The sequence below is a fragment of the Pipistrellus kuhlii genome, unplaced genomic scaffold (assembly GCF_014108245.1).
Source record: "Pipistrellus kuhlii isolate mPipKuh1 unplaced genomic scaffold, mPipKuh1.p scaffold_m20_p_2, whole genome shotgun sequence".
Classification (NCBI taxonomy): Eukaryota; Metazoa; Chordata; class Mammalia; order Chiroptera; family Vespertilionidae; genus Pipistrellus; species Pipistrellus kuhlii.
This window is the reverse complement of record NW_023425515.1, coordinates 180,355,774-180,379,413: the sequence shown is the minus strand read 5'-3', so window position 1 is coordinate 180,379,413 and position 23,640 is coordinate 180,355,774. Positions and strand designations below refer to the sequence as shown.

At 51.2% G+C, this 23,640-nt stretch overlaps 2 protein-coding genes across 8 annotated transcripts in view; both read left to right on the top strand.

Annotated features, from left to right (window-relative positions):
- Positions 1–16,469, top strand: part of ZDHHC18 (zinc finger DHHC-type palmitoyltransferase 18) — a 33,159-nt gene extending 16,690 nt beyond the window's left edge. Inside the window, exons 3-10 of one of the 7 annotated variants that reach the window (XM_036444737.2) lie at positions 3,066–3,215; positions 5,124–5,261; positions 5,380–5,428; positions 5,931–6,033; positions 7,540–7,652; positions 8,643–8,742; positions 11,117–11,194; positions 11,741–12,487. In XM_036444737.2, coding sequence (XP_036300630.1) covers positions 3,066–3,215; positions 5,124–5,261; positions 5,380–5,428; positions 5,931–6,033; positions 7,540–7,652; positions 8,643–8,742; positions 11,117–11,158 — 695 coding nt within the window. In that variant the 3' untranslated portion in view covers positions 11,159–11,194; positions 11,741–12,487. Of the gene's footprint in view, positions 1–3,065; positions 3,216–5,123; positions 5,262–5,379; positions 5,429–5,930; positions 6,034–7,539; positions 7,653–8,233; positions 8,262–8,642; positions 10,681–11,116; positions 11,195–11,740; positions 12,488–12,802; positions 12,824–15,871 lie in introns of those variants that run through there. The other 6 variants (XM_036444734.2, XM_036444740.2, XM_036444735.2 and 3 more) reach the window with 6 other exon arrangements.
- A 1,039-nt stretch (positions 16,470–17,508) lies between these two features.
- On the top strand, positions 17,509–18,956 carry SFN (stratifin). Its single transcript, XM_036444742.2, has one exon. The coding sequence runs from the start codon at positions 17,658–17,660 to the stop codon at positions 18,402–18,404; it is 747 nt and encodes a 248-aa protein (XP_036300635.1). The 5' UTR covers positions 17,509–17,657; the 3' UTR covers positions 18,405–18,956.
- The last annotated feature ends 4,684 nt before the right edge of the window (positions 18,957–23,640 follow it).

Sequence of the window (23,640 nt, the reverse complement as noted above, 5' to 3'; positions counted from 1 at the left end):
TGGTGCCTGCACTTGGTACATAGTCAGTGAAGAATCACTGGAGGCAAGTCATCAAATTGGAGCTCTCTGGAGAGTCTGTCCAGCGGAAGTGGTGGCTGAGTGCTGGGGACCACAGGCAGCCCATGTGACTAGGCAGTCTGTCTAGGAAGGAGCCACTGCTCTGTGGCCTGGGTACCAAGAGGCTCAGTGGGCAGAACTGTGGGCTTTGCATTGGCAGACCTGGTTTCAGATTCCTGTTTTGCCAGCATTCCAGCTTGGATGTGACTTCGGTCCTTTCTTTTTCTTAGCTTTTTACTAAAGTGTAACAGGCCTACCAAAAGTGTACAAATCGTAAGTGTCTGTATGCTAATATAGAATGCTGGCAGCATATAGATCAAGAAACACCCTAACCAGTTTGGCTCAGTGGATAGAGCATCGGCTTGTGGACTGAAGGGTCCCGGGTTCAATTCTGATCAAGGGCATGTACTTTGGTTGTGGGTACATCCCCAGTGGGAGGTGTGCAGGAGGCAGCTTATTGATGTTCCTAACTATCCCTCTCAACTTCTTCTGTAAAAAATCAATAAAATATATATTTTTTAAAAAGAAAAAGAAACACTGTATGAGCAGTCCCCTTTTCTCCCTTTCTGATCACTGTCACCCCGCCAAGTGTAACCACGGTCTGACCTCTAACACCATAGATTACTTTTACCTGTTTTTGGACATTTTGTGTTCTTACATGTGTGATTTCTTCATTTTACACAATGTTGATGAGATTCATTTGTATTGTTGTGTGTAGTTGTGGATCATTCATTCTCATTGCTATATTAGAACTCCATTGTGTGAATATATTCAATACCATTTTTTTAACTCATTCTGCTATTGATGGGCGTTGGGTAGGTCCAGCTTTGGGCTATGAGGAGAGTTGTTGTGAACATTCTGTGCATGTCTTTTGGCTCACTTCACATCACGCACCTTTCTGGTGGGAAGACACCAGGAGTGGGATTGCGGGGGGGCCTATGGTGAACTTTCATAGTTAGTACCCGTTTTCCAAAGTGCTCATAGGAGATTTCTAGTTGCTTTACATTTTTGCCAACACTGGATTTAATTTTTATTTTTAGCTCTTCTGGTGCGTGTGTAGTGGTAGCATATTGTGGTTTTAATTTGCATTTCTCTGATGACTAAGGAGTATGAGGACCTTTTCATGTGCTTATTAGTCATTTGAACAGCTTCTTTTATGAAATGCCTTTTTGAATCTTTTGTCCACTTTGAATTCAGTTGTCTGACTTTTTCTTACTGATTTTATAAGACTTCTTTCTATATTCTGGATATAAATCCTTTGTCTTTTGTCAGATATTATGTCATCTACTCTGAAAGTCACCTCTTTGTTCTTTGAATGATATCTTTAGGTGAACAGAAGTTCTTAATTGTGACATATGCAGTTTAGCAACTTGCTCTTTTATGATTAGCCCTTTTGTATCTTTTTAAAAAAAATGTTATTGATTTTTAGAGAGGGAGAGAGAAGCATCGATTTGTTGTTCCACTGATTTATGCATTCATTGGTTGATTCTTGTATGTGCCCTGACTGGGGATTGACCCTTCAACCTTAGCATATTGGGATGATACTCTAGCCAACTGAGTTACCCAGCCAGGCAAGCCCTTTTGGGTCTTGTTTAAAAAATATTTGTCTACTTCAAAGTCATGAAGCCATTCTCCTATTTTTAAAAAATATATTTTTATTGATTTTAGAAAAGAAGGGAGAGGGAGAGAGAAACATCAATGATGAGAGAGAATCATTGTATTGCTGTGTGTAGTTGTGGATCATTCATTCTCATTACTGTATTAGGACTCTATTTTTTATTTTTTTATTTTTTTGTTTTTGCTGCCTCCAGCACACCCTCCACTAGGAATCAAGCCTGCAATCTGAGCATGTGCCCTGACTGGGAATCAAACCGTGATCTCCTGGTTCATAGGTTGGCACTCAAACCCTGAGCTACACTGGCCAAGCTTTATCTTCAAAATTTAAAGGCAGCCTCCAACATAAACACAATTCCATGACCACATTTAGGAAAATTAATAATTCCCAAATTTATAATCTATAGTCGTTTTCTGCCAATTACCCTCCAACTGTCTTTTGTTGCTGTGTTTTATTTTGTTTTTCAAAACAGGATCCAAGCTAGGATCATGCATTGCTTGTCTCCTAAATCTTTTAAAAAATATATATTTTGCCGAAACCGGTTTGGCTCAGTGGATAGAGCTTCGGCTTGTGGACTGAAGGGTCCCAGGTTCAATTCTGGTCAAGGGCATGGACATGGGTTGCAGGCACATCTCCAGTGGGGGGTGTGCAGGAGGGACTATCTGTCCCTCTCCCTTCCTCTCTGTAAAAAGTCAATAAAATATATATTTTTTATTTTTAAAATATATTTTATTGATTTTTCACAGAGAGGAAGGGAGAGAGTTAGAGAGTTAGAAACATTGATGAGAAAGAAACATCGATCAGCTGCCTCCTGCACACCCCCAACCGGGGATATGCCTGCAACCAAGCTGGAACCTGGGACCCTTCAGTCCACAGGCCCAGGCTCTATCTACTGAGCCAAACCGGTTAGGGCTCCTAAATCTTTTTTAACTTAGGACCATTCCCCTTCTCTTTTTGTAAGTGACTGACTTTTGTTGGTGATCAGGCCAGTGGTCTTGTAGGTGCCCCACATTTTGGATCTGACTATTTCTTATAGCATTGCTTCCTTTGTCCCTCCACATCCTGAGCCTCCTGAATTTGGAAATTGGATCTAGGCTTGAATAGATGCAGATAAACCTCACCACGCCTTTCTGGGGCCTTCTCTGCTAGCCTTTTCAGAGTTGTGTAAGGATCTCTGTGTGTGAGCAGGCGTGTAAAGTTTTAACACTTCCCAGTAAGTGGTAGCAGTTCTCATTATTTGTCCCACCTTAGGCTGGCATTTTACTCTAACATTTGTTCCCTGGAAAGTTTCCCCAAGGCTTCTCTTGTCCCAGCCAGGAAGCAGTAGCTTCTCCCCAGCTGGGGCTCCTGGATCCAGGCTTGGACATCCCCTGTCTTTCTCTCCCACCCTCAGACAACACAGGCAGTTCCACCTACCGGCCACCCCCTCGGACCCAGGAGGTGATGATCAACGGGCAGATGGTGAAGTTGAAGTATTGTTTCACCTGCAAGATGTTTCGACCACCCCGGACCTCACACTGCAGTGTCTGCGACAACTGTGTGGGTAGGTGCGGGGCCACAGGGAGGGATGTGGAGATCCCTGAGAGAGATGAAGACTGGAGAAAAGGGAGTCACTCATGTGGGGCTGGAGCGGGGTGGCATGTTGGAGAGATCCAGGACTGAGCAGGAAATCTGGTTCACTCAGATTTGTTCTGACCAAGGAGTAACCTGAGAATGACCAGTGGCTCTGAGTGTGAGCACTGGTGTCTTGGCTTCAGCCGGGGATCAGTGGATTTCTTCCCCCAGCTCTGAAGTGAGGCAGACACTGAGAGGCCCTGAACTCTTCTTTTAGGCCTCAGCCTGGTCCTCAGAGGTCCAAGGTCCCAGAAACCAGAGACTTGGACCAATAACATTCTAGATGCATTTGGGCCAGAAAGGAAATGATTTACCACCCAGTACCTGGGACCAGTTATACTGAAATACTTTGATCTGACTCTCAGGGTTTGGGAGGGACAAGAGTCTGGGAACAGAGGGGTTTAAGCTGGTGAGGTGGAGAAGAGGTAGCCGGGATTGGAAGCTGAGCTGCTGACCCACAACTGCAGTGGTTGCTGGGGAACCAGAGACTGTGTTGTCCCCTCTCCCTGCTTTCCAGAGGCTGGCAGCTCTGATGGGGACCAAGGGTGTGCCCCTGGGAGGTATCATAAGGTAAATGCTATGCAAGAGGGCCCGGTGAGCTGTGCCTCTGTGACTGCACAGTCCCCAGGGCAGTGAGCTCATCAAGCTGGCTCAGCATTCCCTGAGCAAGAGAACAGTGGGGAACACCCCATGACGACAGGCAGTGAAGTGGGTGACTCAGTGGGCGTCATTCATCTGTGAGAATCAGCCCCACCCACCCTCTGCACAGGGTGCTGGGCTTGGTGCGAGGCCTACAATGGGCTTGTGACCCATATTCCCACAGGGGACTTTCCTCGCCAGTCTGGGTGTGACCCTGCCCCCGGGGACATGGTGCTGGTATAAGATCAGCCCTCTGACCAGGCCTCAGGTGCCAGTTCTCCACTAGTTACATAGCAATCTAGCCCCTCCGTGGGCCTCTAGTTCTAGCTCGAGGGACAAGGGTCATTAGTTTGCGGTGTGTGGCAGGGTTCGTAGGCTGGGCAACAAGTATTTTTTGTGGATCTTCCTTGTACCAGGCACACCTGGGCCCTGGTGTTCAGCTCATTGTGAGGCCAACACAGGCCTCCCTTGTGGAGCTTACAATTGAGCAGGGGACACTGGCCAGTCTACTAATTGTAAATAAATATGTGAAACTCTGGGGGGGGAGGGCATGTATGGGGGGGGGGGAAGCAATGGTATATGTACAAAGATAATTTAATTAAAATTTTAAAATAAATAAATAAATATGTGAACACCATAGACAAAGTGCTCCAAAAGATAAGTGCCAGGGAAACAGGGCAAATAACAGGAACCCTTACCTTGCCTGGGGTCAGAGGACACTTTTTTTTTTTAATATATATTTTATTGATTTTTTTACAGAAAGGAAGAGAGAGGGACAGAGAGTTAGAAACCTCGATGAGAGAGAATCATTGATCAGCTGCCTCTTGCACACCCCCCACTGGGGATGTGCCTGCAATCAAGGTAGATGCCCTTGACCGGAATTGAACCTGGGATCTTTCAGTCCGCAGGCTGATGCTCTATCCGCTGAGCCAAACCGGTTCCGGCAGAAAACACTTTTTTAAGGAAGTGACTTTGCAGCCAAGACATGAAAGAGGGATTTCCCTTCACCAGGAAAGAGGGGGAAGAATGTGTGAGCTCTCACAGGACCAGAAGCAGGGAGTGTCTGAGGAACTAAGAGCTGCTGGTGCGGAGAGTGAGGGGGTGGGAAAGCCAGCCAAGGTGTGAGGCCTCTGAACACCTGTGCTGGTTGGTTGCCAGCCAGGCCTGCACTAACCCCTCTCCCCCGGCCCTTTTCCAGAACGGTTTGACCATCACTGCCCCTGGGTGGGCAACTGTGTGGGGAGACGGAACTACCGCTTCTTCTATGCGTTCATTCTCTCCCTCTCGTTCCTGACGGCCTTCATCTTCGCCTGTGTGGTCACCCACCTGACGCTCCGTGAGTTGGCAGAGGCAGTGGGAGCAGGGACAGGCAGAGGGCGGGCCAGCCAGCTCAGCCAGGCTGAGGAGCCGTGGTCACCGTCCCTCTGAGCCGTATCCTCTCCTGTTTCTTCCAGGCTCTCAGGGAAGCAATTTCCTCTCCACTCTGAAGGAGACACCAGCAAGATATCCTTTGCCTTTGTCTGCTAGTGGGCAGCCTGATGGGAACTGAGGCCCCGCCACTGGGGTGGGTTCCCACACATCCTGTAAACAGAGGGCAGCCATGTCGAGCAGGTGTTTGTCCTCTAGAATCCAATACACACCCAGGCTTGAGCCGATCTTAAATGGGCTCTTGTGGGACCGAGTGTCTGGGAACTCTCAAGAGCCATGGTCCCTGTCTTCCCTTAAGGCACCAAGCTCCCTGGACCACGTCCACAGTAGCATGGAACCCTTAGTTCCAACTACTGTCCATCAACCTGGGCTGGTCCTGCTCTTGAGGGGAGCTCTTCAACCCTTCTTGAGGCCCAGGAGGTGATCCCGCTGAGAGAGGTGACTGCCATAGGACGGTTACACACCTATTTCCTTTCTGGGGAAGGAGAGGGGAGAAAGGCTGGGCGTGGCAAGATTTCAGGCGCAGGGGAGGCTCCCAGCCCTGATCCTGGTTGTGGATCCTTGACCGCCTGCTCACTGTGCTGGAGTTGGTGATCTGCTTCTTCTCCATCTGGTCCATCCTGGGCCTCTCAGGGTTTCACACTTACCTCGTCGCCTCCAACCTGACAACTAACGAAGATGTGAGTAAGGCTGGAGCAACCCCTGGTTCTAGGCAGGACCCTTGGCAGGAGGCAGGGCTGAAGGAGCTGGAGTGGCAGCAGTGCAGCCCTGACTCTCAGCCTGCTGGGGAACGTGGGTGGAGATGTTAGCCGCCAGATGGCTCCTTCAGTGCTCCTGTCTTCGCCCTAAGAGACCCAGGGCAGGCTTCTGTGGCCCCCAAGATGCTGTCTTGGCGCTCAGTGCAGGCACCAGGGGCCCCCAAGATGCTGTCTCCCTAATCCCAGAAAAGGAGCACTCGCACCATAACAGTCATCACATTCGGTCAGCACATTGTGGTGTCCAGAGTTCTTTCAGTTCCCATCATCTCTCGGTCCTTTTGCCAACTCTGAGGGATGCTTTTTCTCCACTTGATGGCTGGGTGACTTGGCCCAAGATTATGCAGCTGGGAAGGGATAGAGTTAGGATTTCACCCAGATGCCATGTCCATGTTCACTGTCCCCTGCTGCAATTGTAGACAGCAGAGATGTGACTGTTCTTTGGTGTCCTTGAGGCTCCCTGGGGCTTCCTTATTGAGGGGGAACAGCCCGGACAAGACTCTGAGGTTCCATCAGTTCTCCCTACCTGCTGCCTTACAGACCCTCACCAACAGGCATTGTCTGAGCACTCACTATGTGCTCAGCCCTGGGCCAGGGACCTGACCTCCCCATTCCCGTTCTCCCAAATAACGAATAAGCAAACAAGAGCGTCCACTCCAGGGTCACTATGTGATACTAAAGGGCCCATCGACCAACAGAAAATGCCTTCTGTGACCTCAGCTTCTCATTTAGTGAAACAAAACTTAACACACATGATAGGGTATCATGTGCCTGGTGATTGGTACAGAGCAGAATCTCCTACGGTGGTTTCCTGGGTGCTGGTTCTGTAGGTTATTACTAAGGGGTTAAGTAAAGAGGGCTGATATAGCCAAATAAATTTGGAAATCTCTGGGTTAAAGTTAAGCAGGTGTCCTTCACTGCTAAACTCCTCAGTGCCTTTGATAGTAGGCTTCACGGAGCTAGAGATGGGTGAGATTTCGTCTGTGCTCCAACAGTACTATCAGAAAGTTGGTATCAGAGAGTTCCCTATTTTTCAAATGAGGATTCAGAGAAGTAGTGATCTATCCGGGGTTATGCAAGAGAGTCAGGGGCAGGGAACGCAGCCTGGGCCCTGAGCCCTTGTCCTGCCCTCCACCTTAGGAGGCTGGCCAGAGAAGGAAGGATGCACCCCAGAAGTTCCTTTGGAGGCTTCTCTATGGCTCTCCCTTGTCTTCCTTCCTGTTTGGGGTCTCCTCCTCTCCACTAGGTGCCCCCCACCATCCCGAAGTGCCCCACGTTCTCTCTGAATGGCCCCAATTAAAGGCATGTCCTCTCCAGTAATCTAGTTGGAACTGGTTTTAGAATTTGCCAGTTTCCCCGTGCCTCTAGACCCCCCTCTTAGAAAAGCAAGCAAAGGGAGATAGGTGTCTGACCCAGTCCTTCTACTTGCAGATCAAAGGCTCATGGTCCAGCAAGAGAGGTGGCGAGGCCTCTGTCAACCCCTACAGCCATAAAAGTGTTGTCACCAACTGCTGTGCTGTGCTCTGCAGCCCCCTACCTCCCAGGTGAGACGGGTGACCTTGTGAGTCCACATCTCTCAAAGAGGTTCTGGAATCAGCAGACCTCTCCCCACGTTACACTCCTCTGTCCCCATCCCCTGCTGAACGCTCTCAGGACATCTGTCACATAAAGGAGTTCTATGGAGAGTTGTAATTTTAAATCATGTGCTCATTGTAAATAAAAATTAAGTACAAAATATGAAAAAGAAGAGTATTAGGTCTCACAGGTAATCTTACTCCCCAAGGATAACCACAATTAATCTATTGGCCACACTTGAGCAGCGCTGCCCTTCTGGTGCTGCTGGTGCTGCTGGTCAGACTGGGGCAGGGGGTGGGCGGACTGGGGGGCGGGGGGCGGGGGGTTCCTCCTCCCTCCTAGAAGGAGAAAGCCCTGTGGTTCAGCCCTTTTAAGAAGCGCCCCATCCATTCTGACAGCAGAGGGCGCCAGATGGGAGCTAATTGGCAATGGACACGGAGTAAAACTTCCCACACCGTCCCCTTCTCCTCCCACCAATTCTGCCAGAAAAGGGACAGTAGGAGTCGCACTATCTCCAAAAGCCCTTTCATCCCTTTCCTCTGGCCTGCAGCCTGGCTTCTTGGCAGCCGCACAGAAAAGTGAGCTAGTTTGGATTAACAGTGAATAAATTCTGTGGCCAAAAGCCAGGTGTCCAGAGTGTGGAGAGAGGGCCCTTCTGGAAGGAGGGAGTCTTGAGTTCCCAGCGGGAAGACAGCTAGCTCCCTTTGCCTCAGTCTTTCTAGGTCTTGGACTTCCCTTAGTGGGGCCATTTATTTCCCACCCTGTGTGCTAACCCCACACCTCTGCTCCCCAAACCCAGGTTCCCACGGCCTGAGGTGTGAGATTCCCCCCAGAGGGACAGGATAGAGAGGCCAGGGCCAGGTGCCCAGAGGACCACACCAAGTCTCTGCCATCCAGCCCCCAGTCTGGAGCCCTGGTGTCAGGCAGAGCCCTCACATGTCCACCTTGTGTTTTTGAAGCCTGATTGACCGGAGGGGATTTGTGCAGCCTGACACCCTGCTGCCCTCGCCCATCAGAAGCGACGAGCCAGCCTGTGGAGCCAAGGCCGATGCCAGCATGGTAGGAGGCCACCCCTGAACCTGGCTCAGCATTTGCCACCTGCTGGCCTGTTTGCCCTCCGCACTCACCTGCCGCACTCCACACTTGCCGGGACCCTTCCCATCCCACCCGAGGGAAGTAGAGCCACCAAAGACTCAAGTCTTTTCGTATTTATTTCCCACCCTGCGTGCTGTCCCCACACCGTTCCATGGCTGTACCCTCCGCTCCTCAGACCCAGGTTTCTTCGGCCTGAGATCCCCCCAGCTGTCCAGTGGCAGGAGTGACAGGATAGAGAGGCCAGGGCCAGGTGCCCAGAGGACCACACCAAGTCTCTGTGCCAGGGCGAGCCCTGTATGAGTGAGGGTGCGGACTGAGTGGAATGCCTCCAGTTGGGGGAGCTGCTGAACTCTGCTGAGCTGGGGTTCTGGGGTGAAACAAGACCCAGGAGCAGTGGCCTTGGACAGTGGGCCATGGGACAGATGTTCCCATGGGCTACTTTGGTTTGCCGGCTCCTTCATTCTTTTTGTGATGATCATTGTTTTTCTTCGATTTTATTTTTTTTATATGGAGTCGGCCAATAGGATAGAGCTGGGTTCTAGGTAGAGAAGGCAGAGTTGGAGGTTGATGGGGCGATGGGGGCAGGGTAGCCTGTGTCAGAGAAGCCAAACCAGCTGGCCAGGCACCCAAGACCTCATCTCCAGCATGATTCCTGGGAAGCACACTAGGAAGTGGGGCCTCGCCATTTCTCCGCCCATAGAGGGTTCTCTATGGGATCCCAGGCTGGGCCTCCACCTCTTTCCCAAGTCAGGTCTGGGATGGGTAGGTAATACTCATGCTGGCAATACTTGAAACGGGTTTATTAATGCTGGGTATTTTGCACAATTTTATAGACCTCTTTTCTACATTTTTTAAATGGAAGAAGAATTCTTAAAAAGTCAGCCATTTTTCTGTCTGTGTAGTGCCAGGTTAAGGATTATCAGAAGAAAAAAATTAATTTTAATAAGTTTATTACAAAAGACCTTTTGACTGTGAGTATATGTGGTGTGTGTGTGTGTGTGTGTGTGTATGCTTGCCCTTGTACAAATGTGGCTGGCTCCCACTTCCCCACATCCCCTGGGCTACCCTCCTCCTCACCATCCCCCTCCAGTGTCAGCCAGCAGCAGCAGTACCGGCCTGAGCCATGGGGACAAGGAATGCGCTCAGTGGTTACAAGAGATCCCTGGGCTCCCGTGTAGCTCAGCCCACATCCTCCTTCCTCCCCCTCCTCGAGGGACTTCAGACAGCCAGTGGCTGGGACTCAGCCACCCCCAACCCCACCCCTGCCACCCAGCCCCCCAGGTCAGGCTTCCGGCTGGGATCTGCCTAGACAGGCTGAGGCTGGGTGTGGTGCATGGGGTAATGGCTAGGAGGAGCCGCTGCCACCCTACAAGCCACACCCCCTCCTCCAAGCCCTGAGTATGGGACCCAGTGCCAAGGGCTAAAGGACAGGGAATCTCTGCCAACTGGAGGCCTCCATCCAGAGGAAAGGAAGGAAGGAATGAAGGAACAAGGTGGGCCAACGTGCGTGAAATTGGCTTAAATCTAGGCTGGAAACTCAGAGGATGTCCCTCCTCTGCTAGGAACTATAGTTTTTTGTCAAAATACATAGCAAATTGTTCCTCTCTCCCCCACTTGGTCCTTCAAAAGGGCTGAAGTCCTTGGAAAATGACTTAAGAAGTCCCCTTATCTTGCCCTTCCTTGCTCCAGAGGCTAGTGCGTCACAGGCAGCTGAGAAGTGGCAGCCACAGATCTCCTCTGGGAAAATAGCTTCCCTTCACCCAGCCTTAGTGCCCGCGCCATCCTGCAGTGGCACTGGGAGGGGAGCAGGAAGCTGGCTAGAGGAGGTTGATTCCCACCTGACTTTTATTTAAGCTAGTATTCTTTGTTTCTGCTTGTAATAAACTTTTGTTTTTAAGAGTTGATTTGCTTTGGTTTGGTTTTTATTTGCTCTTCTTTGCTGAGGCCCCAAATGGCAGCCGTCTATTCTTTCAGTCAAACTTTGTCTTTCCTGGGGATACAGAGAGAAGGCAGGCAGCCCACTGACCTGGCTGAAGTTCTCTCCTGGCTGGAGTCTGTCTGCTGGAGGCAGAACAGAGAGGACTGAGGCTAGGGATAGTGTGTAAGAAGAGGCCGCCTGTCCCCTCCACCTTCCCCTGCCACAGGGGCTTGGAGACCCCAAGTTCTTGTTCCTTGCTCTCTTTCTACTCTGACCTCCAGTGACGGCTCCACTAAGAAAATGTTTATGAGACAGTAGATTCCAGTTTGAGAGCTGGAGCCTTCCTGGCCCTCTGTCTGGGCAGCAGAGCCCAGCCAGACACCTCATAACACTGGCCCACCTCTCTGGTATCTCCCCCAGGAGGACACCTGTCAGGATTTTGCCATCTCCTGCACAGCCTGAGGGGAGCTAACAGTCCTCTTTGCAGAGGGTTAGCTGGTAAGACCATCTCTCCCCTGTCAGCCGGCACTGCCCGCTCCCCTCACACACCATCTCATCCTCATCGCATGCCTCACAACCCCATGGAGCCCATTCATCTGTCTGGTGTGTGGTGTGGTGTGTATGCTGTTGGTGGTAGAGTCCCCAGGGCTCCCCCCTGAGCAGAAGGATGGGGTCAGGGCGAAGAGCCCAGCCCCCCTCCGAAAGAGGAAGTAGCTTCGCACATAACAGCTCTCCGACTGACGCAGGAGGTGAAGGGTGAGGGTGGGGAAAGGCTAGCTACCTGTTCTCAGATGCCTGGGCCTATTCTGGTGGTGTCCTGGTGTATAGGGGCCTTTGATCACTAACACGGTGTCCTGGCTTTCTGTCCCTGCTGAGCTTGCTCTCACCTGCCTGTTTTCTCTCCTGCTTCGTTGCCTGCTGCCCAAGCCTTGGTCCTCCTGTGGGGAAGAGGCCTTTTTGTGGGACCCCTGTAGGCCTCTTCTTTCCTCCCAATCCACTAACCCTCTCTCTTCTCCTTCTTTGCTGTCTTTCCGGGATCTCCAGTGTGTGCGGGGGCTTAAGGACCTCCTGAGGACCGCTGCTCTCTTCCTCTCCAGGAGTGGTCTGGGGGGAGCCAAGCACCTGGCACCTCCACCTGCCTAACCTGTGGCCCATCTGCCACCATCTGTGCCTACAGGGTCTACCCCCAAGCCTGCCCCACATGTGTGCTCTCTAGGGTCCCCCCATAGGAGCCAGGGGACTGACCTCTTTGCCCCTGTCCCCACTCCATGCTGGCCAGAGTATAGAAAAGCCAGAACGCAGCTGTCAGCACAATGATGTAATACTATGCTGAAACTTACCCTCCCCTCTTTTACCTTACGTCCCCTTCCCCAGATTTGTAAGGTGTCAAGACTCTTTAGGAATCTTGCCTTACAGCCTGCCCCCCGGAATCAGGCATAGCCATAGTCGAGCTGAGCAGGTTTCTTTAGGAGCTGTCTGGGCTGGGGTGTTATGGTTGATGACGCTGCTGAACAAGTTTGGTAACAGTTTTAAGCACAACTGGTTTGACGCTGTTCCCACGGCCCCCTCCACCCCAGCACTTGAGTAAAAAGGTTGCAAGAAAGATGCTTGTACCCTTTGCTCCAGGCACCGAGGGACTGAGCGACGGTAGTTCTAGCAGCCCCTTGTTCTCCAGAGGAATTAAAGAAAACCGGGCTTGGCCTCTGAAATCTGCTTAGCCCATGGCTGGGGGCTGCTTCTCTGCTGTCCTGTACCTTTTTTAACCAAAATAAAGATTTCCCTCTTCTTGCCGTATCTTTGGCTGTCTGGTGCCACCTTTTAGGGGGTTTCGGGGTAGGGCCTATGATGAGTGTGCAGGAGAACCACTGCTTATAGCTGCCAGTTCTGTTCCAGCTGGTCAGTGCTGTTTGGAGATTTTTAAAAGGCACGGCATCCCTGCTGGGTGGCTCAGTTGGTGGGAATGTTGTCCCGAGAATGCCAAGGTTGTGGGTTCCATCCCCAGTCGGGGCACATACAAGAGTCAACCAATGAATGGATGGATGGGTGAACAACAAATTAAAGTTTCTTGCTCTCTCTCCCTAAAAATAAATTAAAAAAAAAAAAAAGACATAACAAAGCCAGGAGTGACACAGGGAGAATGACCAGCATCCTCTTCACTGTGCCCCTCCAGAACTCCTGGTGTCAGCTCCAGAGACCTTTTAGCCTTAGCTGACCTCTGAACTCTGAAAGGTCCCAGCCTTGTCTGGGACAGAGGGTTTGACTCAGTCTGGGACTGTCACACCCCTGAACTGAGCTTAGCCCGGGGTAACACTCATGGAGCCTTCCCTCTCCCAGATGCTTTCCTACATCAAATACACACACAGTATGCTAGGAGCTAAATAATAGTAATAATAATAACTACAGTGGCCATTTAGCAGGGACTTGCCAAGTGCCAGGCCCATTTTCTCACCTAAACATATGAGGAAAGTGCTGTCAGCCTTTACAGACGAGGGAACTGAGGCTCAAGGAAGGCATAGGAGTTGCTCAGGGTCTCCCCGCATATAAAAGCAGCAAATTCAGTATTTTACCCTGATCTCTGCCCTTACCTCTAACCCTTCTGCACTACCCAAAGAATGACTACTGCTGCTTCAGGAGAAGGGAATCTCAAGAGGAGAAACTCTAAAGTTAGAGAAGGTCATTCACAGCCAGCTGGGGGCTTAGAGAAGACCTGCGAGGCCTCCTTGAACCTATGGGGAAACAGGCCGAGAGGAAGGAACCTGCCCAGGGCTTTTTACCTGAGCTGGAATGCAGCCCCACACCCTGAATTCATTCCAATTTTCCCCCAAAAATTCCACACCACGTTAGACTGGACTGGTCTAGAAAATGTGGGATACTCTAAACAGCAGTATCTTATGGAGGAAAAGTCTCAGGACAGCTGACTCACTTAAAATTAATCTAATCCCCACCACCACCACCACCACCAAAGGCAACTAGTAGAGTGAGCTCTTGACTGGATAACTGAACTCTATAATTAGGGGGAGAAGATGATCACCTCTTTAGTTTGATCATTCTAAAACCGGAAAAATGGCCTAGGAAATTCTTCCTAGAATCTTAAGTCCTTCCTGCTGCAATCAGAGCCCTATCCTCTGTTCTCAGTAGAGATAGACAACTAGTTGCTGCCTTCCTCTCTCTGCTACAACCCTCAAAAGCCTATTTACCAGCTAAGGATTGGTTGTCTCTGGGACCAGAGGCCTTAAGCATGTTGGTAGGATGGATGTTATACAGAAGGGAGGGAGGTAGGCAAGATGAGGAAAGCCCCTTTGGGCTGCAGCCCCAGCTCTTGTCCTGCTGACTCAGGCGGCTGACTGTGGAACTCAGTGCCCTGCCGGGGCCTGCTGCCTCCTGCCTGCTGCCTCCTGCCTGCCTGGGCTTCTGGACTTGGGAAATGGAAGCCTGGAGGCAAAGGGAGGTGCATCAGACAGGATCTGAGTCAGGATATCAGGATCTCAGAATCGACAGGCCAGAGCCAGCAGGAGATGTCAGGCAGCCTGGCTCCCAGATTCAGCAGGGAAGGGGAGAGAGGGGCTTCCTTTCTCTTACCCAGAGTCTGTGCCAAGGGCATGCCATCAGGTCTCCAGGTTTGAGTGATGGAAAAGAGAATACTCCCTCTCTAGAGACTGAAATAGCTCCAAAATTGCCAGGTCCCAAGTTTATGTTGTTCTGGGACCTCCAGCTTTCCCTCACGACTTGGAAAGCCTGGGCTGGGTGACTAATCAAAAGAAGGTCCTTGAAGGGCCCAGGGTTTTCATAGGCCAGAGGAATGTCTAAGATGGAGAAGGAGGAGGCAGTATTGAATGAGCATATCTGACCATTCATCTGTCTTCCTTCCCATGTGGACACCCAGCTGGGCCTGGTGAGGGGCTCTTCTTCATTTCATAGGCTTCAGATCCATGTTCATGCTGTGAGTGTATATTTTTATAATAATAGTTAGCCAAAACCGGTTTGGCTCAGTGGATAGAGTGTCGGCCTGCGGACTCAAAGATTCCAGGTTTGATTCTGGCCAAGGACATGTACAATACCTTGGTTGCGGGCACATCCCCAATAGGGGGGCGTGTAAGAGGCAGCTGATTGATGATTCTCTCTCATCGATGTTTCTAACTCTCTATCCCTCTCTCTTCCTCTCTGTAAAAAACAAACAAACAAAAACAACCAATAAAATATATTTTTTAAATGTTTTAAAAAAATAATAATGAAGTTGGATTTTTTCCTACATGATAATAATAGTTACCATCCACCACTCAAGTAAGTACTTTCCATTAACTCATTTAATCCTCACAACCCCATTTTATACTTAGGAACACTGAGGCACACAGAGGTTATTAAATCATTTGGCAAAGGCCACAACAGCGTGTAAGAACTGAACCTGGCTGATCTGATTCCAAATATACTCGCTATTCTATCTCTCAGAAAAATAATACACATTCATGATTGATGATTTGAGTAAAATAGGAAAAGGAAAAAAGTCAGTTTCACTCCCTAAAGACACCCTCAGTAAGTTGTATTTTAGTGTACTAGTATTTCCTTTCCATCATTTCCTGTCTGGATTGAGCTAAGCCCTCAAGATATCAAGCCTAAAATCCCTTCTGCTTCTTTGGAAAACCTATAGCTTTAGCCCAAATATGTCCCTGTTTTTCCTTCTAAGGGGCAGATCTCATCTTGGAGCCTCAGAGTTCTAGGCTCCCTCCCTCCAGAAGGGGGGATGGGTGTTCAGACACCAAGAACAACCCAGGGAAGGACCGGCCTGTGACATGGTCCTGGCTCCAGGGTTAAGCTGGCTAGATCCCAGTGAGGGGAGCCCCACCCCTGAGCCCCATCTGAGCTATAGCTAGGGGTGAGGCAGATAAGCAGGAACCCACCTTCATGGGCACAGTGCCAACACCTTTAGATGAAAGAAACCCTTGACTGACACGAGGGCAGCTAACAACAATAGTTGCTACCCAGCTAACAGGGACAGAAGGTTGGCAACAGAGACCTCTCCATCCATGCCAGAGGTCAGAGGTGGGGCCATGGTCAAAGGGAAGGGGCAGCAAAACTCCTGAGAGTCAGGCTTTGGGAGGCAGTCCTCAGCTGGGACTGCCCCATAAAACAAAATGGTATGTGTCGCCTCTTTTTTCTTAGCCCTGTCTCTCTCCCCAGTTGCTAGCGTCCCCCCTGGGGAACCAAACTGGGCTGAGCACCCAGGTGGCCTGCTTCCCAGCCTCAGAGGGTGAGCTGAGTCAGGCAGGAAAGTGGGCCAGCCAGCATCTGGGCCCCCACCCTCTGTGAGGCCCACTCATACAGGATGGCTGGTGACTTGGAGGGGGCAGGTGACCTGGCATGGAGAGCCAGAGGGTAAGTCCTCAAACAAGTGGCAACAGGCCACCAACTTGAAAGGGAAAATTGTGCTGTGATGGGAAAGGTGGCCAACAAACCTACTGAGTGACTAATTACGATGGCTGGGCTGGAGCGTCAGAGACTGCTCATTAAACACCTCATTAAGTGGCACCCTGAAAGCTGCCACCTGTGCACTCTGGGAGTTCAGAGGGGACAGGATCCTGAGGGAGAGTGAGGATGGGGGATGGAACCATTCCAAGAAGCTCGGATCACACTTCTAAATACGTCCTGGAGCTCACAAACCAGAGGGCTTGATGGAGCGAGAAGTCAAGGAAGTAGGATGCAGGGGACTTAGTGGCTGTGTGACCTTGAGCAAATCTCATCCCTCTCTGAGGCTTAGTATTCCTGTCTCTAAAATGGGGTACCAGTTGGTCCGAAGGTTGTGGGTTATTGTTAAGCTGATTAAAATGGGGTACCTAGCCGAGATCGGTTTGTCTCAATGGATAGAGCGTCGGCTTGGGGCCTGAAGGGACCTGGGTTCGATTCCGGTCAAGGGCATGTATTATACCTTGATTGCGGGCATATCCCCAGTAGGGGGTGTGCAAGAGGCAGCTGATTGATGACTCTCTCTCATCGATGTTTCTAGCTCTCTATCTCTCTCCCTTCCTCTCTGTACAAAATCAATAAAATATATTTATAAAAAAAAATAAAAATAAAATGGGGTACCTAGTAGTCATAATCCTGCCCACCTCACAGAGACGTCACAGGGATTAGATTGGACACTGGATACCAAGGTTGGGTAACTGGAGCCCTAGCTACACATGAGTCCTCTCCCCTGAACCAAGGGGGGAACCTATCCGGCAGGAATAAGAACCCCATCCTCTAGAATAGGGGTGTCGAACTCAATCAGAGAAGGGGCCAAAATCTAAAATCCAGCCTAAATCGCGGGCCGAATGGTTTACTGAACAGTCATAAACTGTCATTGTGATGGAAACGCAGCGGAGTGCAGTGATGACAGCGCGGTGCGGGCCACATTGCAAGGCCTGGCGGGACAGATTTGGCCCGCGGGCCTTGTGTTTGACACATGTGCTCTAGAATGAAAAAAAAAAACCAACCCATCCTCCTGCACTTGGCTTTATGTGGTCTGCCTAGGGTGAGGCAGCCTGGTGGCTGAGCCATCCTTAGCCCCTGGAAGGACATCGTGAAGGAGAATCTGAGTTGAGAAACTGGGGCAGCTACCTCATGTGGGCACCCATGTAATGGAAGCCCTGAACAAGAGGGGGCAGCTTGGAGCGTGGAAAGGTTCCTGTGCAGGTGGAGCCAACACCCAGATTTCTCCTGGTGACTGTCCCGATGACTCACCCCACATCCCGGCCCTTTTACCTTTAAGGAAGAGCCGGAAAGGGTGTGGGGAGGAGAGGAGAGGCGAGGCGGTAGGTCCAGAGCCTCAGTCCCGCCCTCTGTCCCTCCCCACCCCACCCTGCTCTGAGCCAGGCCATCCAGCCAAAAGGCAGGTAGCGATCTGGGGAAGCACAGAATCCTGCTTGATCCCCGAGGCAGCCGTTTAGCCTGCCGCCTGCCTGCCTGTCTGTCTGCCCAAAGCTGAGCCATGGAGAGAGCAAGTCTGATCCAGAAGGCCAAGTTAGCAGAGCAGGCCGAACGCTATGAGGACATGGCAGCCTTCATGAAGAGTGCTGTGGAGAAGGGCGAGGAGCTCTCCTGTGAAGAGCGAAACCTGCTGTCCGTGGCCTACAAGAACGTGGTGGGTGGCCAGCGGGCCGCCTGGAGGGTCCTGTCCAGTATCGAACAGAAAGGCCAGGAGGAGGGCTCGGAGGAGAAAGGCCCAGAGGTGGGAGAGTACCGGCAGAAGGTGGAGACTGAGCTCCGGGGCGTGTGCGACACCGTGCTGGGCCTGCTGGACTCACACCTCATCAAGGAGGCCGGTGACGCCGAGAGCCGGGTCTTCTACCTGAAAATGAAGGGCGACTACTACCGCTATCTGGCCGAGGTGGCCACCGGCGATGACAAGAAGCGCATCATCGACTCTGCCCGGTCAGCCTACCAGGAGGCCATGGACATCAGCAAGAAGGAGATGCCGCCCACCAACCCCATCCGCCTGGGCCTGGCCCTGAACTTTTCCGTTTTCCACTATGAGATCGCAAATAGCCCGGAGGAGGCCATCTCACTGGCCAAGACCACCTTCGACGAGGCTATGGCTGACCTGCATACGCTCAGTGAGGACTCCTACAAGGACAGCACCCTCATCATGCAGCTGCTGCGAGACAACCTGACTCTGTGGACGGCCGACAACGCCGGGGAAGAGGGGGGCGAGGCACCCGAGGAGCCCCAGAGCTGAGCCATGCTGCTACCCTCCTGCCCTGCCCTGCCCGCTCCAGTCCCCCCCACCCCCAGCAGAGAGGACTAGTATGGGGTGGGAGGCCCGACGCTCTCCCTGAATGCTCTGCCCCAGCTCAGCGAGGCTCCATGGAGAGGGATCGGCAGAGTGGAGGCCCCCTGGAGCCACTGGATCCCACTCTTCCTGCCGCTGTCGGGTTCTCCTAACCACTGGTCATTCCACCCAGCCCTGCTCTCTGCGCCCCCTCCAGACCCTGCCCGTGAACCTGCCACTTCTGCCTCTTCCCCCCTCTTGACCCCCTCCTGCCCCTGCTGCCTCTGGATCTTAGGAATTGAGGAGCGTCCCACCCAGTGACTGAGAACTGGACCATGTCAGAGGCTGGAGATGAGAGTGAGGTGTGTGTGTGTGTGTGTGTGTGTGTGTGTGTGTGTGTGAGAGAGAGAGAGAGAGAGAGAGAGAGAGAGAGAGAGAGAGAGAGCGCGCGCACAGAATGAGAGGGAAAGCATGTCTGCTGGGTGTGACCATGTTTCCTCTCAATAAAGTTCCCTTGTGTCAATTCCCCTTGTCTTTTCCAGTTATTGGCAGAGGGCTGGGACTGGGATTGGTGTATGATTTACAGAAAGCCTGACTTGGGACCTCTGATTTAGGGCCCGAACCTCCCATGGGGTTGGCTCAGTGACCCGCAGGCCAGACTTTGGGGCCGGTGACTCCTGGCGAGCGGCCAGGGGACAGGCTCCCCGCCACCGAGGCCCCAAACAAGCCGGTCTGGTCTCGGGAGGGTCGGGTAGCGCCAAGGCGGCTCCTCAGCTCGGAGGGGACGGGAAACAGTGACGTCTCTGAGGTCCGAGCACAGCGCTGCTGGGATACGCAGCAGTGAGCAGCACTGAGCACCAGGTCTGAAAGCTCGGCGGTGGGGAAGGTTGGGGGGGTTGTCCCCCTGAGACGCGCAGATCTGAGGCGGGAATTCCGATCTGAGGCGGGGGCGTGACGCCACCAGGAAAAGCCCAGCTCGGAAGCGAGGGGAACGTCCCCAGCGTGCGCAGACGGGACCGAATGAGACGGGCTAGCGGAGAGGAGGCCGGTGTGGGGAGCGGAGGCCGGGGGGGGGGGGGGGGGGGCAGAACCGGTGGGGGGGAGTTGAGGCCGGTGTGGGGAACGGAGGCCGGTGAGGGGGAGCGGAGGCCGGGGAGGGGGAGCGGAGGCCGGGAGGGGGCGCGGAGGCCGATGACGGGGAGCGAGGCCGGGGAGGGGGAGCGGAGGCCGGGAGGGGGCGCGGAGGCCGATGACGGGGAGCGAGGCCGGGGAGGGGGAGCGGAGGCCGGTCCCCGAAAGCCCACCCGCCACCTCAGTCCAGAGGCAGCACTACAGGCTCGGCAGGCGCCCCCCTCGGTCCCGCCCTAAAAGCCCGGGCTGGAGGCGGGCCCGAGGCCGGTAGCGTCCAATCACGGGCGGGCGATGCTCGGATACTGGCCAATGAGAGCGCGAGCAGCGGCCGCGCGCTGCGGCGCGTCTTCCCGGCGGCCGCGGGCCGGAGGGCTCGGAGCCGCCCCTGCGGGGCTGAGGCGCCCCCGCCGCCCGAACTGCAGGGCGGCGCGCTCCGGTTTCACTCAGACAAGTCGCTACCCGCCGGGCCGGAGAGCCAGGCCTCCGCGGAGCGCGGAGCGGCGGGACGGGGCGGTGTGGAAAAAGCAGCCCTGCCCTTTGAGTCATCGCTTAACCGAGGGCCCCCGCTGACAGGACGGCTGGGAATAGGCCACCAAGGCGTCTCCGCCACGCACCAAAGTCCAGGCAGCCTGGCGGGTGGCGGGGAAACTTAGATTGTGTCCCAGACCTGGCTGTGCGACCTTGGAAAAGCCTTTTTATACCTCCCTGTGCCTCAGTTTTCCCTTCTGTGTCAAAGGGGCTGGAACTAAACACTGACGAATCTGGGTTCTGGAGTCAAACTGCCTGGGCCTGCCTCCCAGCCTGCCTCTGCCAAGGCTCTTAACCTTGCTTACTTTTTGTGTCCTCATTTATAAAGTGGGGATTAAAAAACAGTGCCTTCCTCTTCTTAAGAATTGCTATTGCCCAAATGAGTTTGGCTCAGTGGATAGAGCATCAGCCTGTGGACTGAAGGGTCCTGGGTTCGATTCCAGTCAAAGGCAAGTACATTGGTTGCGGGCACATCCCCAATGGGGGTTGTGCAGGAGGCAGCTGATCGATGTTTCTCTCTCATTGATGATTCTGGCTTTCTACCCCTTTTATTTTAAAAATAAAACATATTTTTAAAAAAGAGTTACTATGAAGTTTGAGAAAATAAATGCACTTAAAGTAGCTCATAGTGCTTGTTAGCTATTACCAATCCTTCTAGCATCAGTAGTCTAGGATTTACCCAGCATTTCTGTGCCAAAAGCAGAATCATCATCCTGGCAGGCTTGGCTCAGTGAATAGAGCATTTTGGGCAAGAGCACATGCCCAGGTTGCAGGCTGGATCCCCAGTAGGGGGCGTGCAGGAGGCAGCCGATTCCCTCTCATCATTGATGTTTCTCTCTCCCTCTCCCTGCCTCTCTAAAAAAAAAAAAAAAAAAAAAAAAAAAAAATAGTAATAATATATATATATATATATTTTAATTTTTTTAAAGCAGAATCATCAGTCAGACCCAGTTCTGAGGAGCAGCTGATCTGCATGCTCACTGGGCCACCCCAGGATGCTGGCCTGACTTCAAGTGGTCACTCCTCACCTGGCATGATTGGGGGAACTCAGTCCAGCACCATCAGGTTCCCAGAGCCCAAGTTTGGCCACACCCATGAGACTCAAAATTGAAGGGCTCTTATCAGAGTAGTAATTCTACAGGGGAAGTTGGCAAGACCACAGCGATGCCTTCTGAGCCCCTGTTTTCTCCCCTCCTTTCCTGAAAGTGTGTTGGATTTCCAAGCCTGGCAGAGATTCTGGGCTAGGGCAAGTGACTCCCCCTCAGCTCTGAAAGTGACCCGGTTTCTCTTACCAGACAGGTCTGGTAACTTTCTCTTAAAGGGGTAGGTCCTGGGAAAGGAACCTCCTTTCTTTTCTCTCAGCCTCCCTACACCACTCATGGTTGCCCTATGGGGAAAGAAATGAGCATGTTGGTGTTGAAGGATTTCAGAAGTACATGGTGTGGCCCTAGCTGGTTTGGCTCAGTGGATAGAGTGTAGGCCTGCAGACTGAAGGGTCTCAAGTTTGATCCCGTCAAGTCAAGGGCACAAGCCCGGGTTTTGGGCTCAATCCCCAGTAGGGGGCATGCAGGGGACAGCTGGTCAATGATTCTCTCTCATCATTGATGTTTCTATTTCTTTCCCTCTTCCTTCCTCTCTGAAATCAATAAAATATATATTTTTTAAAGTATATAGTGTGGATTGCTCAGATGTGGAATCTCATTAACAAAATAAACTGATGAAAGGAGTGCATCCAGAGACATGGGGGCATGGACCAGAGGGTGGAATCTTAGAGGCAAGGCAGGGGAGGGAGGAGCATGGGAAGTAATCAGCCAAAGACCTTGTATGTATATATGTATAACCCATGGACGCAGACAATGGGGAGGTGAGGGCCTGGGGTGGGGGTGGGCTGGGCTGGAGGGGACAATGGTGGGTGAGGTGGGTGGGGGAGGGGACATATGTAATACTTTCAACAATAAAGTTGTTTTTTAAGTATTGATATATGGTGTGGATTGGAACATCATCAAATCAGATGGCTAAATGTAAGCTGGCTTAGGCATCAGACCATGAGGGTTCCAGACCTTTTATTTTTGACATATTTTTTGTTTTAATCTCTGTAAAACTATTTATTTTTAATATATTTTATTGATTTTTTACAGAAAGAAAGAGAGAGGGACAGAGAGTTAGAAACATTGATGAGAGAGAATCATTGATCAGCTGCCGCCTGCACACCCTCTACTGGGGATGTGCCTGCAACCAAGGTACATGCCCTTGACCAGAATCGAACCTGGGACCTTTCAGTTCGCAGGCCAACGCTCTATCCACTAAGCCAAACCGGTTTCAGCTAAAACTTTATTTATTTCAGAGAGGGGGGAAGGGAGAGAGAGAAACATTGCATGAGACAATGCTCCAACTAACTGAGCCACACCCGCCAGAGGTCTGTAAAGTTTTCTTACTATTAGCCAGAGTGGGGTTTCCATCAGCATTTCCTGCCATCTTTCCCTGGCCTACATTGCTGTTTTAGAAATGTTAGTTCTACTGCTAATGGGTATAGAGTTTCCTTCGGAGAATGAAATGTTCTGAACTTATTTATTTTGTTTTTAAGTTGATTTTAGAGAGAGAAACATCAATTTGTAGTTCCACTTATTTTTGCATTTATTGGTTGATTCTTGTATGTGCCCCGGCTGGGGATTGAACCCACGACCTTGATGTATCAGAATGACACTAACCAACTGATCTACCCAGCCAGGACAAAATGTTCTGGATTTAAACTGAGGTAATATTTGTTCAATTTTGTGAACATATAAGACACTGAATTGTACACTTTAGAAGAATAAAGTTTATAGTGTGTTAATTATAACTGTTTTAAAAACCTGTACCAGCCGGGACCAGTTTGGCTCAGTGGATAGAGCGTCGGCGTGCGGACTGAAAGGTCCCAGGTTCCATTCCAGTCAAGGGCATGTACCTTGGTTGAGGGCACATCCCCAGTAAGGGGTGTGCAAGAGGCAGCTGATCGATGTCTCTCTCTCATCGATGTTTCTAACTATCTCTTTCTTCCTCTCTGTACAAAATCAATAAAATACATTAAAAATATATATAAAAATCTGTCTCAGAAGCCCTGGTCATGTGGCTCAGTTGGCTGAATGTCTCCCTCTGCCTTCTCTCTCTCATTCCCTCTTAAAAAAAAAAAAAAAAAAAAAAAAAAAAAAAAAAAAATTCAGTCTCAAAAGGCAAAGCAGGTTCCACTGGAAATTCCATGGTGGCCATTTTCCCCTTCACAACATTATCCTTTCCACTTGAGCACCTGTTATAACCTCTAAATTTCAAAACCCAGTTTCAGGTCAAAACATGATTAACCAGCTTCCCTCTCCCTTCAACATATACAGAGCTTTGGATATGTGCTCTTTTACCAACTCCTTTCATTTATTAAATGCATTTATTCAGTTATGATTTCATATCTACTTGATTCTACCTTTGGGTTTGTAACTATGTCCTGGGTTTATTTATTGTCTCCTCAGAAAGCTCTCTAAAAGAAGTAACTTTGCCCCTGACCAGTTTGGCTCAG

What these genes read in the sequence shown, in the direction of transcription:
- SFN (XM_036444742.2), top strand. Translation starts at nt 17,658, where the DNA reads ATGGAGAGAGCAAGTCTGATCCAGAAGGCCAAGTTAGCAGAGCAGGCC.